Source organism: Mytilus californianus, unplaced genomic scaffold, assembly GCF_021869535.1.
Source record: "Mytilus californianus isolate M0D057914Y unplaced genomic scaffold, xbMytCali1.0.p SCAF_8, whole genome shotgun sequence".
Taxonomy (NCBI): Eukaryota; Metazoa; Mollusca; class Bivalvia; order Mytilida; family Mytilidae; genus Mytilus; species Mytilus californianus.
The window spans coordinates 16,607,659-16,626,606 of record NW_026262734.1 but is presented as its reverse complement, the minus strand read 5'-3'; the positions used below and the strand labels follow the sequence as shown (position 1 = coordinate 16,626,606).

The window sequence follows — 18,948 nt, the reverse complement described above, 5'->3', positions numbered from 1 at the left end:
AACTACAACTACTGAACATCAGATTCCTGACTTAGGACAGTGCAAACAATTGCAGCGGGTTTAAACTGTATTTGATATTTACAGCATGAATGACATATCAACTGATGCTAGAGTGAAATTAACTGAAGTGAGACCTCTAACTGTAAGTATGAATTCAATCATGTTAATGGAGCATGGAATTAAACACATGGGTACCAAAGTTTATTTAAGAAACAGACAAAATATTTTGTTCTGTATGTGTATTTTAATTAAGTTTTTATTAAAAATTATAAAAAAAAATGCTGAATATATCTCAGATAAAACTTAAGTTGTAACTTAAATAATTTTTTCAAATCGCAGAGTAAGAATTATTCTTTTCGAAAAGCTGGGTTCTCTGTTTTGAACCCCTAAACCAATGAACTTGATAATGAAGAAGACCCGGATGAGGACATTCCATTGTGGAGTTTATTGGTATTGTACATTGCTTTTAAATCAGCTCTACCACCATAGGAAATGAAAGATGGAAGTAAAATTAAACTCTTGTAGAACAATTCAAACAACATGAGGTTTCTGATGCAAATGAAAAAAATGAACTACAAGTGAAAGCAAAACTGATGAGCCAGAAAATGATGCTACCAAGCCAAAGTAGACTTTTTATAAATGTGGCATGCATATGTCACTGTATACTTTATTTGTTGTAATTCCACCTTATGTAATAATGCTGTATTTTGATTGGATGAATGACATGGTATTTTTCACCAATTTCTATGTATAGAGATTTTTTTCTCTGCCGGGGTATTTATCATTAAGGAATTCAATGTGCCAGGGTATTTGCTAGCAAATACCATGGCAGATGGGGAATACCATGTCTAAATATAACCCAATGAATTATTTCTATTCTAATAGGACAAATTTATGGTTATTCTTTAAACACTGCAACTCCTAAAACTGTTCCAAATGAAATATTCAGGATAAAAAACATCATTATTGAATTTGGAGCGAATGAAGTAAAATTTCCGCAAACCTGTACTTTTAATGACGTCATAAATAAAACTCAACGGAAATACATTGTCATCGTCATAAATATCAAAAATTATCAGAAATGATTATATGGCCAATGCAACTTGACTACACAAATAGCACAGCTGCAGTATATACAAAAAATATGTAGTCAAGTAGAAACTCCATATGATACCTGTTAATAATAAAATTTCTGAGGTCAAGATTGATACAAAGAACGTTCGGTGGAATTGAACAATTAAATCATGCTTACAAGGGGTATTTGCCAAAATTACCGGTTTGGAGGTAAACAAATTTGTACCTCTCTACAGGTATTTTTGAATTTTTGAATTTATAAAAAAGACTAAATTCTTTAGTCTCTAAGAAAACCTATAAGATTTCCTTTGGGTTTTTATTTGCAAAATAGATGCAATTTGGATACTGTGATGTTAAATACATTATACTTTCAGGAATTAAGTTCTTTTTTTATTTAAGGAATGACTGTAATTTTTTTTTCTGTCTATGAAGAAATAACATCAAAAATGTGGTGCACACTAAATAACTCGCGTAGCAGGTTACTGTGAAAGTACTTTTATTCGTGGGGAACCAATTTTCGTGGTTTTCGTGGATGACTTTATCCACGAATTTAAGTGTCCAACAAAATATAACAACTGTTGTCCAAATCAAGACATGAAAAGATTCCCATGTAGGACTACCGATATAATCTAGAGAATACATTGAATATCGGCAAATCTGAGACTACTATGAACTACAACTGCAGGCAGGATTATACCCATTTAATCTTTTAAAACCTAAACTGTACAACTTCTGATCTTTTAATTCTCATAAAAATATTTTTGATCAATGAAAGTCAGATGATCTCAGATTTCTGGTGATGATATGCTATGATAAAGTGTTCATTTTATATCCTCATAATTCTTGTACGGGGAAATAACAATTTCATGCTGGGCTTGCTTTTGATAAGAATTAATTTTACCATTCAATGTACATTTGTAGCATTTGTTTATGTAACTGTTTTCTTTAAGTGACATGTTTATGGCCTAATTAACACCTTTGATGGTCATTAATCTGTTGATCACTCGATTTCAGGATAATTAGTGTCATCACTACACTGGTGCAACAATTTAAATGTTTACTTTGCAATTTCCTTCAAACGAGACAATTTGCAATATTCGTTTCTAATGGCTTCAATTCTACACACTATTTGTTTTTTTTTTGTTTTTTTTTTTTTTTTTAGGAAACTAAAATCCACGAATTTAAAAACCCACGAACATATAACTTTTGCTATAACCACGAAAATTGATACCCACGAATTAAAGTACTTTCACAGTATTTAAAAGTGTGCACCACATTTTTTAGGTTATTTCAAATAGACAGAAAAAATATTACAGTCATTCCTTATAATTTAATTCTAAAAAGGAGTAAATCATGATAAAAACGTTGATGACGCCACGGTCACATGAACAAATTATGTCTATGAGCTAATAGACAAAACACTTTCAGCCGATCAGAAGACGTGTTACATCCAAAATTAAATTATTCTGAAATATTTTCAAATCAGACATAAAGCAACCAATGATCAGTAAGCTGTTTTGGGGGATGTTACTGTAAATTATGAGTTGGTCTTTAATATAGAAGTGTGATTTTGTTCATTTCAGATAGCAGCAGCCAGTCGTATCCCTGGAATGACTCCAGCAGCCCTTGTACAGCTACTAAAATATGTCAAGATGATGCAGACTTCCAACTTATTAAACAGATAATAGAACTTGATACTGACAACTTTTTGTAGCAATCAAGTCTACTTTCATTTTGTTTCATGGTTTATTTAAAGACAATTTTATGATATAAACTGTCAATATATTGCAAATAAAATTATTTTAATGCAATATGTCTTGGCTACTGTTTTCTGAGTTTGGAAGCCAGTTATTTATTAATGCAACTGATGAAAAAAAAAAATTAGATCCGTACTTTTTGGACAACATTTAAGTTTTCCTGTTTGCAAGGTATATTAGATATTATATAATACCTACTGTATGTATAGAAACAAAATGGTTCAATAGGTTTTACAGTCATTGTTTAGTTAAAATGGTGATATGAGCAGAAGATACAAAGGGGACATTCAAAACTCATAAGTTAGAGAGCAACTGACAACACCATGGCAAAAAAAGAGACAATGAAAAGACAAACAAGTCCACAAAAAATGAATAGGAAACTAAGGACTGCAACATGTACCTCACCAAAATACAAGTCACTTGCTCCATGATTTGAAACATCTTGTTACTCTTTCCATATGTAGAATTTAAAGGTACGTTAAGTTTTCTTTTGGTAACTTGTGTCATTGTGAATCTTTTTGATTGACAAATTAGTATTTGCAGCTTCTTCATCAACACATGCCTTATTTAGGAGTTAGACCAATGACAGGTAGGCTGTGGTACATCTTCCCTTTCTACATGTGAATTATTTGGCAAAAAATATAGATAAGAGTGTCGGTCTTTGAAAGTTTTGATAGTTTGAATGTATTGTACATGGGTATTTCCAGGACAATTATTGATTTATTGAAGTCAATAACTTCCACATGTTGGACTGTCAGTCATTTATTCAATCAAATAAGAGACTTTCTGTTAGCAAGTTGGAATGTATTTAGCGTTATCAAGATCATCCTCTCCTTGCATATGACAATGTGTTCACTTAGACATCCTGCATGTACTGTTATGTATGTGTGCACTAAGCAATTTGGGGTGAAAGAGAATTGAGGCGAAAAGACTCGTCACATAGCAATGTATCTGTTTGGGATAAATATTAAATAATCTAGTAAAAATGATGTTGACACAGATAAGAAAGTTGCTGTACTAGTGTAAATAAAAAACACTTTTCTGATGTATAAAAACTTTTATTTAGATTGACCATTGTTTTCATTTCCATTTTAGGCAACCTGAGACATACATAGATATTAAGATCATCTGTTGTACAAAATTGATTCAGGAGTGTTCAATAACATTGACCTTAAATGTTATATATCAGATGATCATACATTTGCATCCCTATTAACCTTAATAAAATAGAATGAAGTTTTTACACCTCATTTTTAACCACTTTGTTGATAGAGTAATTCCTTTACTTAATTCATAAATTCTTGTTTGAATGATGAATGGTTACTCAATGTTCAGGGGCAAATATTACATGCATGTTTAAAACAATGATATGTTAATACGACACAAACAAAATATAAACTGAAAAAGCTAGCTTACTAGATAACAGTCAACAGAAAGACAGATCCTACTCACATACAGTATCGCATTATCGCACTATGGGTAAATGATGACGTTGTGATGGTTTTAATGCCTTCACTTGGTGATCCACGAGGGGATTTGGTAAATTTCATATGGGGTTCATGTCGTCATGTCTACCTGTTAATGATGATGTCATCTATTAATGTTGTTGTGTTTCATTGTTTATTTTTCTACAAAACGCAGCAAAAAAGGTCCTGTGTGCAATAAATTTGTTATACGGTTCGCAACTACCCCCCTACAGACCACTGACCTATGAATTTCACTAACACTATGGATTCTTTTGGGGTCAGTAGCAAACTATATAACTTATATTATTAAGACCAATCTTAGCTCTTACTCTTAATTATAACTCATCTGGGGATCTTAACCAGGACCCCCTACAATAATGGCAAGCTTGCTATCATAAAACCTCTGGTAGTTTCTTAGTTAATATTTAGAATGTTAATTTGGTTGAAGTTTATGATCAATAATATTTTAACATTTAAAAATAGTAAAACTGTATTGTTGTAAAACTGAAGGTATAAACTAATTGATGCAGTGACTCTGTAATCTCCTGGTAGTGTGGGAGGTCTAATGTTTGCATTCCTTCTGTATCAAACCAAATGATTGACATTTGAGTAAGGGCAAAGACTATTTTGCTGGGAGGCAGAATAATTTGTCTTAATTCGTGAGTAGTGCGACATGTCTTCTTACACACAGATACCTTGTGAGCTTGCACTTTAAAGATCTACAAAAACATGTCTTTTACATGTAATTAGTTTCCTAAAAGTTTTACAACTGATCAAAATTATTCATTGTACCTTTTTAAAAAAAAATCAATCGTGTTTCCAACACAACATTACAAGAATTATTCTTTAAAACAAACATTTTGACTTTCACTGTTATCATATAAAAAAGTATGACTATGCATTATAAATTTTAAATACAGTTTGAATATAATATAAATTGATTTATTATTACTGTTTAAAAACTATCAAAATTTTTTTGTTTTATCACAAACAGTTGTTTCAAAAATTATCTTTCTGTGATAAATAGATATTCTTTTTAATTAATTGTAAATTTTTATTTCAATTCATACATTCATAATTGTTAAACTTTTATGAAATAAATCATTTTTTGTCGAGGTTTTGTTATAAATGGTTGACATTCATAAAATTAAACCATAGTAGACCGATGACAAAGTAGTATTGAAGATATTTAAGTAATTGAAATGTACTTATACATTGTAATATTGAAAACATTGAAGTAATTGAAATAGACTTCCTACATTGTAGCATTGAAAACATTGAAGTTATTGAAATGTACTTCTACATTGTAGCATTGAAAACATTGAAGTAATTGAAATAGACATCTACATTGTAGCATTGAAAACATTGAAGCTTTGATAACAATGAAGTAATTGAAATAGACTTCTACATTAAAGCTATGATAACACTGAAGTAATTGAAATGTACTTCTACATTAAAGCTATGAAAACATTGAAGTATTTGAAATGTATTTCTACATTGTAGCTATGAAAATATTGAAGTAATTTAATTGTACTTCTACATTGTAGCATTGAAAACATTGAAGTAATTTAATTGTACTTCTACATTGTAGCATTGAAAACATTGAAGTAATTTAATTGTACTTCTACATTGTAGCATTGAAAACATTGAAGTAATTGAAATGTACTTCTACATTGTAGCTATGAAAACATTGAAGTGAGTGAAATGTATTTCTACATTGTAGCTATGATAACACTGAAGTAATTGAAATAGACTTCTACATTAAAGCTTTGAAAATATTGAAGTAATTTAATTGTACTTCTACATTGTAGCATTTAAAATATTGAAGTAATTGAAATGTACTTCTACATTGTAGCATTGAAAACATTGAAGTAATTAAAATGTACTTCTACATTGTAGCTATGAAAACATTGAAGTAATTAAAATGTACTTCTACATTATAGCTGTGAAAACATTGAAGTAATTTAATTGTACTTCTACATTGTATTTGAACACACAACAAATTAATGAGTAGAACTTATGAATTTCAATCATGTACGAGAGCAAAAGAATTTTCAAATGAAAAAAATACATTATACGAAAAGTTATGTATGACTATTTTTTATTCTACCCTTGAGATCTTTGATCTGTGTCTGGCTGTAAATTCAAACTTACCAATACATATTGTTGTTTATTTAAGCTATGTTGAATAAAACTTTGTTGTATCTTATCTGTGACTAATAAACAAATGTTTTCATATAGTGTATTATTCTAATGTTGTATCTTCAGATACAGTAAATGGTAAGTTTAAACTAAAAAGAGTTTCTAAAGATTTCAAATTGATTGTGGCTAATAGTGACTACAGTTTGAGTTGATTTTGCCTTTCTAGCCCATATAATACTATATTGGCATATGATAGTCAAGACTTGTGTTTGATCTTGTCCATCATTTTGATTTAACTTACTGTTTTTTTTTTAACTAACATTTTGTTGATAAAGTTTGAAATTACAATGAAGTAGTTAACCATGTAATTATTCCAGTCTGTTTTATTTGTATTTTTAAATATGTGATATGATGGGACCTTGGTGGACATGAATCAACTGCCCATTATACATGCAGTAGGTTGAAAAAGGCAAAATTCTCTATAAAATGTAGGATATATTGATCTCATGCAATCTTTAAATTTACAACAATTTAATCAAGATTCTTCAATTTGAAAAATAGTTCAAACGTTTGGTACAAATCAGAGATATTTATATACCAGAGTTAAATTTTGTTAAAAAGTTTGCTGTTAAATAACTTTGACATATCATATGAATTGTCTGCTACATGTCCCCCAAAGCTTCTATTTTTGTCCCATTTACTAAACACAAAGGTTTCTGTTATCTTAGTGTTCCTATCCATTATTTCTTCTATATTTTGTAGTCTTTCATTAAATTCTTCTAATGTTGAACGATTTGGCTGTGCTTCTATGGGGAGTGTTGCAGATTGCTTGTTTGGTTTGCCCTTTTTCCCATTGCTTGAATGTTGGGACTTCTTAAAACTCTTCTTTTCTACTGTTGATGTGGAATTTAAGGACGTGACATCATCATCCTCTTGGTTTTCTCCGTTTGTAAACGCCTTTATGAAAACAGACGCTTTTGAAGCCCAGCTTTCACAGAGATCCATTCTTTTGATAGTTGCTAGTATATTTACCATCCACAAATCTAAAAAAAAAATAGCATGCTTAGTGTACCAACTGTATTTTATAATGATATGTATTTTATATGTCGGTATTGCTATGATGTACTGAACTATTCGGAATAAATCCCAATAATTAAAAAAGAAGACTTAGTGATCAAATTTGATAATATACACACCCTATACAATATATTACATTCAAACATAACCACAAGAAGCTATTGGAAGTACTAGACTCACCAAATACCAAATAGTACAATTGTGATGTTTAAATCTAAATTAAGTTTTTTACGACTGAAAATATCTTTATTAAACCTGTTTTTCAGGTTACATATTTTAAAATCTACCCTTTTTTAAGCAGAACGTAAACATAATCTTCCATGTCGGTCGTTTTCTACATCTCAAGTACCAAAACTCAGTTAAGTATTTAAAATATGTAATTTCAGGTTTATACTATGAGCGTTAATATAATAGAGAATGGAGTTCTCTATTTAATTATGCATTTGATCAAATTGATAATAGAGGTGAAGAGTTTGAATTCATAGTAAACGTAGCCATCAACCACAAATTAGGCGAATAATTAAAAGTAACATTTACCTACAGTTTGACAAACCATTATCATAGAGTTTAAATCAATATCTATAGTTGCAAAAATAAAATGTGCTTTAGCTTGCTCTATAATAAATAGTTGCTGCTCATAATGAATGTATTTAGCTCATGATAACACCAAGTATTCCAGGAGATAAAGTAATTTTGCGGACGCCATCACGAGTTGGTTGACCGTTATGAAATATCTGTTCACCAATTACGACGGACATGTCCCAATTTTCGACAAATTTGAGTACAACAACGGATGCCATATGTTTTTTATGGGTTACCCTGTCTTTTGTTTTTCTGTGTTGTGTTTCGAAGACTTCTCGTCTTTTCGGATTTCTCGTATTTTGGCCATGGGGTTGTAAGTTTGCTATAGATATAAGTTTGAACATCTTTTTGGTGTCTTTTTCCTCTCTTTCATAGCTGATACTACTGATAGACTTGAGCGGAATGATGTTAATAAAAACCTGAATAAATTAAATGATCTTGTACTCACGAAAGTTTGCAGACTGGAGCCCATTGGATTTTGCATAATTGAGCCACAAGTATTCTAAAAGTAAAAGCTTCGATTCTTTAAAAGCCTTTCTACTTTCACTGGTTGGAAGGAATTTGTTAAAAAGGATTAGTTTCTCCTCTTTGCTAAGGGTTTCTTGCCATGTCTTGAAAATTCCAGTCAGAATATTTTGCAAGATGTCAATATTCATTTCTTTAGTTTGTGCTGTGAGTGAAAAAAATAAGAATAGATTTATACAATATAAAATACTTATATTCCAAACATCTAATTTGCTTCATATTACGAAAAGGGAATGAAAATAGTATATATAAAAGTAGAAGAAGAAAACCAATTGGCAAAAAGAAAACAATAGACGAACAAACCGCAAACACTTTGAACTAAATACACCCGACATCCGAGAATGTAATTTATCAATCCAGAAGGGTAAGACAACCCTTCTCCGATAGACCCGTTTGCGTAATTCATGTTAGACACTGGTAATCCGTAGCCGATGATAAGTCATCAGCAGTATTTGCTTAGTAGGTTCAGAACTATTTCAGAATTGTCGACATGTAACTAGTGAGAAATTTTGATGTTTAACCGACCATTTTCTTCGAAAACTTTCTGTATTGAGTCAAAAAATGGCAGTTGATTTCCATTCTTTCCGTTGGTTAATAAGGTTTGATTTTGTCAGTTTTTATGTACTTCCCTTTTTGAATTTACCTTGGAATTCTGTATATTTGTTATACTTTTTCATTATACACAGATATTTAACACCGTCATTAAATGTGCCAGATTTTCTACAAATACGAATGTGTTTTGAAGCCGAGGTTTACCGATTGTCACCTTTGTAAACAATCAACAAAGAAGAATAGATATTCAGGTAAGCACGTGTATAACATGTACAATGACATATAGATTATTTCGATGATGGTGCGATGTTAACGTTTGATAAGTTTCTGTGCCAATTTGATTTTTGATTTTCCCGCTTCGCACTTGCGTATTGCGATCACCGGAATTTTACGAGAAAGTTCACGCTGCGGTAACTGCATATGCCGGCGAATTGTTGTCTGGGAAACCAACAATTCAAAAAAAGTAAATTTCTTTTAAATTTGGATAAATTGAAGTATTTTCTTCAGGAAAAAGTATATGTACACAAGTTTTATAATACAAACTAGCCATTTCGTTATACAAAATATATGCATCATTTTAATTTGAAGTTTCATATGACCTTAAATTTGATATACATGCACAATTCACTGATATATGATTGCAAGAGACGTCATACGAAATCTGTCACATATTTTTTTTACTTAAAAAGAAGAAATATCCTAGACAATGTGGATCGCCGTATAAACTTGATATGATCTTATTTTCATATTTGGAACAAAAACCGTTTAAGTTAACTTATCTATACGGTAAAATTTTATGTTCTCTTAGCGTTTATGCATTTATTTTAACAAAGTCAGACGTTGTTATCTTAATTGAGGCATTTTATAAAAATGTAAGTATGTACACAAAAATATACATACAGACAGAAACTTTCACTGTTTCCGTAACCTGCATTGGGAATAACGAAGTAAGGAAATGTAGAAGGTATCTCTCATTTCTTGTCAGTACGGGTTCGGAAATTCCAACTTCTAATAGATATGCAAGTTTATCGCGTTCGTACTGTAGAACACACAAATCGTGTTGGAGTCTTGTGATTTCATGTTGTTGAATTGTTGAAACTAATGCATCATCAGATCCAATCTTTGTTCTCGTAACTATTGTATTGGCATCAAGCAAGTATTGAATTAATTCTGTGTCATATCCTAAACCTTCCATTTTTTTCAGGGTATGTCTCATTTGTTTAACTGCATTCTTCAAAGCGATACTTTCGAGCGACATCTTCTCCGGAGTATGCATGGCACCAACGAATTGTTGGACAAGAACACCGGCAATGGTTGCTATTCTGTTCTGAGCATTTTTCTGCATGTCGTCTTCCCTTTTCTGACTCCCTCTTAGCTTTTGTTGAAGTTTTAATACCTCAATTTGCAGGTCTTCAACATTTTTATCGAGTTTGGATTTCTGGTCCAGAAGAATTTTTACCTCTGCGTCTTTGTCAATTTCCTCATTCTCATCGGGACACTTAACGTCTGTAAAAAATATAAATTTCATTTACTAATCTGAAGTCAATGTGCGGTATACTTCATTTCATTTCAAGAAAAACTTGTTTAACAATATTCAATTTATTCCTCACGCTTTTGTTATAAAGACGAATTTCCATGTCAATAACACAAAGTGCTTGACGTCTCATTTTTTAATCTTCACTTGAGATTTGATACAGTGTCTAAACCTTTGACCCTTCTTCACTAGTAACCACATATCCTTTTTTTGTCTGTCTGTGCACTTAGATAACGAAAACATGCAATACTTTTATTCTTTAACATTATACAACCTGTTTTGCACATCTGCTGTTTTCTTTCAACCGCTTTTTCTGAATTCGTATTTGAAAGATCTTTCAAATTCTCTAAATGAACGAGAATTCTAAACATATTGTTTTGTAAAAGGACTTGAATCACATTCCCTTTAAAAAAAAGCGACGAAAGAAACCAAGTGTATGTTTAAACTCACAAGTAAAAAACAAACTGACAAGGCCATAGCATAAAACGAAAAACGACGAAAGGACTAACAACAGTACACAAAACACAACACAAAGTAGGAAAATAATAGAGAAAATAAGGTCAGCTTTCATTTTATTTCATTTGACAGTTGTAAGTTATTAAAATAAGGGTCAACAACAAACACGAGTATGTCGGTATTTCAATTATTAATGAAAATAACACTCAATAAATTCTGATCGTCTGATGCGCTGTCTCGAATTTGCCATTCATCAAGAATGTTCACTTACCCAAAAGTTGAAAGCCAGGGTTGAATATATACTAGATAGGTTTTATCAACAGAGACATAAAAATGACAACAAAAGCGATTAAGTTATATAAAAATAATACGCCCTTTACGGAATAAGAAATCAAATACGTTGCGGAAGAGCATTATAAAATCTGAAAATGCATGCCAAATAGGACTAAAGCGATCTATGTCTACGAGTAGACAAACCTAGATGTTTGGACTAATTCAACATTTTATAATCATACAAGGCACCGTGTTGAAGACCGTACTTTAACCTATAATGGTTTACTCTAATAAATTGTGACTTTGATTAAAATTGTGACTTGGATGGAGAGTTGTCTCATTGGCACTCATACCACATCTTATATCTATATATTAATGATATTTCATGCCAACTCAATAATACCGACAGAATCGTACCTATGCAATTAATTAGACATCCATCGTACCATATTGCATCAACCCCTTTACAACCTAAATATTCTTTTTCTTTATCCGTTAGATCAGCCAGAATAGTTGCGTATCCCTCTGGAACCATGAACGTAATTAGAATGCTGTTTGTTGCTTCTATTCCACTGACAATGATAAAATCTAGTGGCACACAAATAACACGACTAACAAGCATTCGAAGTTCCTCGAGTTTGTTTCGGTCTAATTTTTCTTTGCCACCTATATGAAATTTCACATACTCATAACCATTCTCTGCAAAATTTTAATTACATTTGGTCAACTACAAAACATAAACTAATTGTAAGTACAATGTATGATACTGATACACTGCATAATTGAAACTTTTTAAGTCAATTTTTATTCAAAGTGATGTGGCCTTTTATCATCTCTTTTTGTTTATCGATATTTCTAGTTATCAACTCTATATCTGAAACTGTTGACCGATATTGAACAAACGGACATGTGCGATATGGATCCATTATGCTTAATGTATTACTGTGATGTAACGGTTTAATCTAACAAATCATATATGATATAACCTCAGAGATGGGAAAAATACAAAATTAAAAACATGTAGTTTAGGATCAAAGATCTATCATCACAGGGTTTTGATGTACAGTTAGGTGTCAAATTGGATATCTGTCTGATAAATGGTTTTCTTTGTAAAACGTATATGCTATACCTTATCACCAATTAAGAAGAAAAACAGAAACTATTTAACAAGAATACATTTTGCATCATTTGTAGCCGTTTTAATCGATCTCTTGTTCGAAAATGAAATATAGAATTCAACAACACTGACATTGTTTTGTCTCTCATTTTACGATACTGTATTTATGACAAAAATTATTTCGAATTTGACCTTTTGTAAATTGACAATCTTTACAAAATGATAAGAGTTCTATTTTGAAAGCATCCGTTTTACCTACAATTGGTTACCATAAACAGTAAAAGATACAATTCCTATTATCATAAATAATTTGCTTGTTTTTGACTATCTGATGGGGATCTTTTATTATAATTAAATTAGATTAAAATTAATATAATTTGTTTTTTAACATTAACCCACTTGATTGTTTCAACATCCAACTTTAAATCTTGATGGTCTATTTCTACTTTCCTCTTTGTCGAATACAAATCATCTTTGAAATTGTTTTGCCATGAACAATATCAAGGTCCAATTGTGAAACAGATAAACTTGTATGCTTTTAGTGGCGCTTGTGTAGTTCAATTTTTTGTTTTCTTTTTTGTAAAATGTTAAGTGTTTGTTTTTTTCTTTATTGACCATAGCGGTGCCTGTCTTTTGTCTAGTAATGATAATTTATTGGACTGATTCTTTTTTGTTGAGGGGGAGTTTAATTGACAGTTTGAATCACTACTTTAACATTTTTATAAAGTGTTGACTGTGCATTGCGCATTACAGTGTCTTTATGTACTGTTTATGACGTTGCTGTATGTCATTATGCAGATCAACAACAGATAAAACAATGCTTCATTATTGGTTGTCTTATATCCGTTGTCTTATATCCGTTGTCCTATATCATATCTATTTGCATATCTACGACTGTTTGTTTCATTTATTCACAACTTGTATATACTTAGAACGGTTCGATACAGTATTGTATAGACTCCCTGTATATTGTCGAAGACTGTATGTTGACCTCTAGATGTCTCTTCGTTCATATATTTTCATTTTCTAATAATTTTATGATATTCAAATATCGGACGCAATTATTAGTATTACCTGGCTTGTCATTCGGGGCATAAAAGTGAACAACGTTGCCTCTTTTCCTTGCAAATTGAACAAACTTATTGTGTAAGTCCTTTCGCTTGGTGTGCCACAACATTGCCTGCAGACAGACAACATTGTCTCTGGTAAGAATTTGTTTTTGCTTCAGATGTTCAAAAAGATCAAGACCATCGTTTATTACTTCAAGTACTCTTTTTCCAGTTCCGTTTAATCCTATAAAAAAGAGTAAAATTACGAAAATACCGAACTCCAAGGTTAATTTAAAACGGAAAGTCCTTTATCATATGACAAAACCAAAAGCTCAAACACATTAAACAAATGGAAAACTGTCATGTTTCTAACGTGGTACAGGCATTTCCTTATGTAGAAAAAGTTTGCAACATAAATCATGGCTGTTTTTTTTATAATTTGCAACTTTTTAGACGTTGACTCACAAATAAAAAACGCAGCCATTTTAATCTTTATTATTTAGATGAAATTGATTCTTTTCAATGACTGACATTTGAAATAAAGTTGTTATATTAAATCAAATACTTTAGAGGAATGGAATCTTTTCAAATCCATTCCAATCATTAAAAATTCCAAAAATCGTATAGTTTGATGTTCTGACCCACCTGTAAGTAAGTATTTCATCTTTTTTAGATCTTCCTTAGTCAGATCGTCAGCCAACTCATTCAGGAATACATTCATCTCCCAGTCTTCACTAGGTATGGTTGGTATGTGAAATTCATCATTCCTGAAGGAGTTGGCTTCCTCCTGTGACACTGTAATGCAGAAAATTGATATAAAAATCTCGAAAATTGAATGACAAAGAAAAACATATTCAGAATAAATATTAATTTCTAGAAACACATTTAAGATAATAACACATTAATATTATAACCAAAAAAAAAGATAAACTAGATTCTTGATTTTTTTTTCCACAACAGACGATGTTTGTTTTAAACTAAATTGTTGTCGTGAATAATGATACACTCAAGTTCTGTTTAAATAATTCCCAGCTTAAACAGTAAAGTCGCATTGTATAGAGCGTGGCTGGTCAATTTGATTTATCTTTAGCAGAGGTTAATACTGTTTAACAAATGCTTTCAAATTAAAGCTATTTGTAATCATTTTTTTAAATGTAAGCCTTGTACCAAAATGTATAATTTTTATAAATACTTTTTTTAGAATATCAACATGCCACAGATGTGTTTTTTGTTCAATTGTTTTGCCACAGGAAAGAAGATTCATAACAAATAGTTGTATAAATAATAAGTAATGAACATTTGACATGAAAGTGAAACTTTACAATTCTTGTGTCCGATGCGAATTTCTTGGTTTGGCTTTATTAGGAACGCTAAAACTTAATCATTTGAAAGCCAGGGATCGATAAAAACGGGCTATTAATCATTGGAGATGTATAATCAAAAAGACATAATGATTAAATCTATCTCAGGTAACCATTACCTGACGAAGATGAAACCTTGATTTTTTTCATAATTTGTCAATTTATCTAGGATGGATAGTGCTATTTTATTCATACATTTATAAGATAATCCTTATTTTTCAGGTATTTTAAAATATGAGCGTTTAACGACATGATGTGATAACGGGCAATTTCTAAAAATTTAACATTACCTCGTACTGATTTGAAAGATTTTCACATTACGAGGTATTCAAATAAAATTGAGAATGGAACATGGAATTTGCCAAAGAGACGACAACCCGGGCAAAGAGCAAAAACAACAGCCCAAGGCTGGTATAGGTTATAAGCCATATATAAGTTCAGATTATTTTACACTTTGAATTGTGCTAGAATATACTTATGTTAAAACGCATTCAAATACTACTTATATTGTATTTCCTGCGTTAGAAAGTCGTAATTTAAAAAAAATATATACACTAATTTTTATGAGTTTATTTCCTTGATAATTTCATTTTGAACGTTTCAAATGAATACGATGTCTTTATAAAAATATACATTTGTTGTTCAAATATTCAGTCTATATCTAGAATAATCGTATGCCAAAAGAAAGGTAAATCACAAAAAAACGAACTCTGAGGAAAATTCAAAACGGAAAGTCCTTTCTTAATGGCAAAATCAAAAGCTCAAACTCATCAAATGAATGGATAACAACTGTCATATTCCTGACCTGGTACAGGTATTTTCTTATGTAAAAAATGGTGGATTAAAGGTGGTTTTATAGCTAGCTAAACCTCTCACTTGCCTGACAGTCGCAAAAAATTCCATTATATTGCCAATGCCAAGCCATCGTTTGTACTAATGCATTAGGTTAACCATATGTGAATGTAGATTTTAAATGATTTTCTTGATCTTTTAACGCTTCCTTCTAATACAACAAAAATGCGACGAAATATGATCTGAATGTTCACAATTACAGAGGAAATTAATCAATACAACGGTGTTGTCAAAGTTTTTAATTTATTTATTTTTTCTATTTGTCCTGACTGATCCACAAAATAAGAGTTTTATGGTTTTTGTCGAGTCTGTGACTTTTGTCGCAAAAGCGAGACATAGCAATCCTACATTCCGTCGTCGTCGTCGTCGCGGCGGCTTCTAAAATTTTCACTCTGTGGTTAAAGTTTTTGAAATTTCCTGGATTTCTATCAAACTTGGACAGAAGCTTGTTTATGATCAAAAGCTAGTATCTAGAAGGAAATTTTGTAAACATTTATTTCCTGTTTTATTTTTCGTATATTACTTATAAATGGGCTTAGTTTTTCTTCCAATTAATATTACATACAGTCTGCAGCTAAATTTTTAAAACATTTGATAGATTCATAAACCATTCTTGATTTTTATCAAACTTGGACAGAAGCTTCTTACAATTAAAAGATAGTATCTAGAGGAAAATTTTTAATATTTTCCCCCCATTTTTGTCTTGCCTTGACGGAGTCAAAAAGCGAGACATAGGTATGCTGTTTCCGGCGGCGGCGGCGGCGGCGTCAACAATGTATTAGTTTGTGATTAGGTTTAGTTTATAGTGAACCACTAGTGGTATGTCAATGATATTTGGTATGCAGTTGTATTAGCATTGGCACAATTCATTACCATGGAGATTATTTGGCCCCGCTCCTCAGTTATGGTCTATTGACTTTGAAACTTTTTCTTAATTTTCACGTATTAGTTTGTGATTAGGTCAGTTTATGGTGAACCACTAGTGGTAGGTCATTTATATTTGGTATGCAGTTGTTTTAGCATTGGCACATCTCGTTACCATGGAGATTATTTGGCCCCTTCCCCTCAGTTATGGTCCGTTGACTTTGAAATTTTGTTTAGTTAACATGTATAAGTTTGTGTTTAGGTTTGTTTAAAGAGAACTACTTATAATAAGTCAATGATATTTTGGTGTGCAGTTGTATTAGCATTGGCACATCTCATTTCCATGGAGATTGTTTAGCCATGTACCCTCAGTCATGGTTCATTGACTTTGAATATTTACAAAACTTACATGTTAAAGAGTTGCTATTTTAATTTCAACATTTGCATTATCGAAATAACAAAAAGGCGAGACATATCTCTGTGTTCACAGTTTATTGCTGAGCCTGCGACTAACAGCAAAAGTAGGCGAGACACTGGGTTCCGCGGAACCCTTATGAATTTTTGTTATCACAGAATGTTATTTGGTGGTACATTTGATATAGTCGTATGAGATGAATACTTTTACATGTTAACAATAAGGATTTTGGTATTATTGCCAATGAGACAACTATCCACCAAAGTACAAATAAAGTGGATGTAATTAATTAAAGGCAATCGTACGGCCTTTAACAATGAGAAAACTCATACCGGACAGTTGACTTTAATAAAGCTCCAGCATGACAAAATGTGAAACAATTCAAACAAGAAAGCTAACAGCCTTCCTTATAACAAAACAATGTACGAAAGACAAATGTGATAGACATGAAAGAAAGACAAAACTGAACTACAGGTTCCTCACATGGGACAGGCACTTAAAGAATGTGGCGGGGATTCACATGTTTAAGAGTGCTCAATCTCTCCTAGCCTGGACAGTAGTAGAACAGCACAATATATGTACAAATCTAATTGATTTATACATCGTCAAGGTAGTTTCGCATTAATCAATCCGAACGAACATGTTCCAAGTGTATATTTGCCCCTTATATATATTTCGCATAGCCTTAATATCAGATAGGAGCATCAAACTATAATGATATAACACGAACTTAAACATGTTGTAGCATGTATATTGTCATTGTCAATGTCAATTGGTGGGAATTTTTATATCAAAGAAAATTCCGAATTTCAAAAATTTCCAGTGTAATTCGGGATTTTTTGTTATTAAAGTAAGAGAGCTATCAATGGTTCAAAGATTATCAACAAACTATATTCTTGATCTTTTCCTTTCATTTGTTTTAAAAGATGGCGGACCATTGATCTTCCGCGTTTTATTTTTCACCGAGGTACAGTTCATAACACGTAGAAATATAGTGTTCAATTAGGTATAAAAAAAATTCATTGAAAATATACAAGCCAAAATTGTGACAAGTCAACAAATTAGAAGTTATGATAGGGGATAGAAGTTTATGTCATTGCATTCATTCAAAATTTATCACCATTTATGGGCGGGACAGGTTGAATATCAATACAGTTAGTTATTTTACAAAATGTGTCGTTTAGATATTGTCAAGCTTGTATATCTACGTTTTATCACCATAAATAAATTATAATATTTAAACAAGACGTTTTGTATATTCATAATGGTTGATTTGTAATTGTTTCTTCTTTCGAGGTGGTTATGGTTTCCATGACGTATGGTGTTAAACGTTTGTTACTTCTCTTTCCGATAAAGTGTTCTACATATCTTATATCAAGACTTATAGAATGTCTTTTTATAATTATTTCGGTGGAATATCACAAAGAATACAGTTAAAATATTAGTAAAAATCCTTACTTTCGAAAGAGTTTAGATTTAGTCCTAGTTTATGAAAAAATGTCTAAGCCGTCATTGCGCAAGTCCGTTGATAGTTTCCTAAATTATTATTGCGCAAGTCATTTATGGGACTTTGACCAAATCGAAATTGAAAGTAAAAATAGAAATTTTAAAATTGATTTTCCCAAAATCTAGATTTGAATATCATATGTTACATAACTTAATTCGGAAGGTAGATAACTACAACAAATAAATGATTATATCACTACTTTAAGGAAGTCAGCTGACAAATTATTCATTCATCAATATATATACATTTTCTTTAGAAGTGTTTAGGATCATGTGACACAAATGAGCATTATCAATGACTTAAGTGGTCTCTTCTTTATATATATATATGCGTATACATGGTATA

General features: G+C 31.2%; 2 protein-coding genes across 2 annotated transcripts in view; one reads left to right on the top strand and one right to left on the bottom strand.

Moving 5' to 3' along the window:
* Positions 1 to 2,885, top strand: part of LOC127710467 (protein MTO1 homolog, mitochondrial-like) — a 112,856-nt gene extending 109,971 nt beyond the window's left edge. The window contains exons 16-17 of the mRNA XM_052216342.1: positions 85 to 142; positions 2,658 to 2,885. Coding sequence (XP_052072302.1) covers positions 85 to 142; positions 2,658 to 2,759 — 160 coding nt within the window. The 3' untranslated portion in view covers positions 2,760 to 2,885. The remainder of the gene's footprint in view (positions 1 to 84; positions 143 to 2,657) is intronic.
* A 983-nt stretch (positions 2,886 to 3,868) lies between these two features.
* LOC127713047 (uncharacterized) lies at positions 3,869 to 18,632 on the bottom strand. Its single transcript, XM_052219648.1, has 7 exons — positions 18,555 to 18,632; positions 14,250 to 14,399; positions 13,630 to 13,848; positions 11,856 to 12,137; positions 10,076 to 10,681; positions 8,547 to 8,768; positions 3,869 to 7,482 (listed from the first exon to the last, which is right to left on the bottom strand). Coding segments are annotated over exons 1-7 (1,920 nt in total). The 5' UTR covers positions 18,556 to 18,632; the 3' UTR covers positions 3,869 to 7,042.
* Between the last annotated feature and the right edge of the window lie 316 nt (positions 18,633 to 18,948).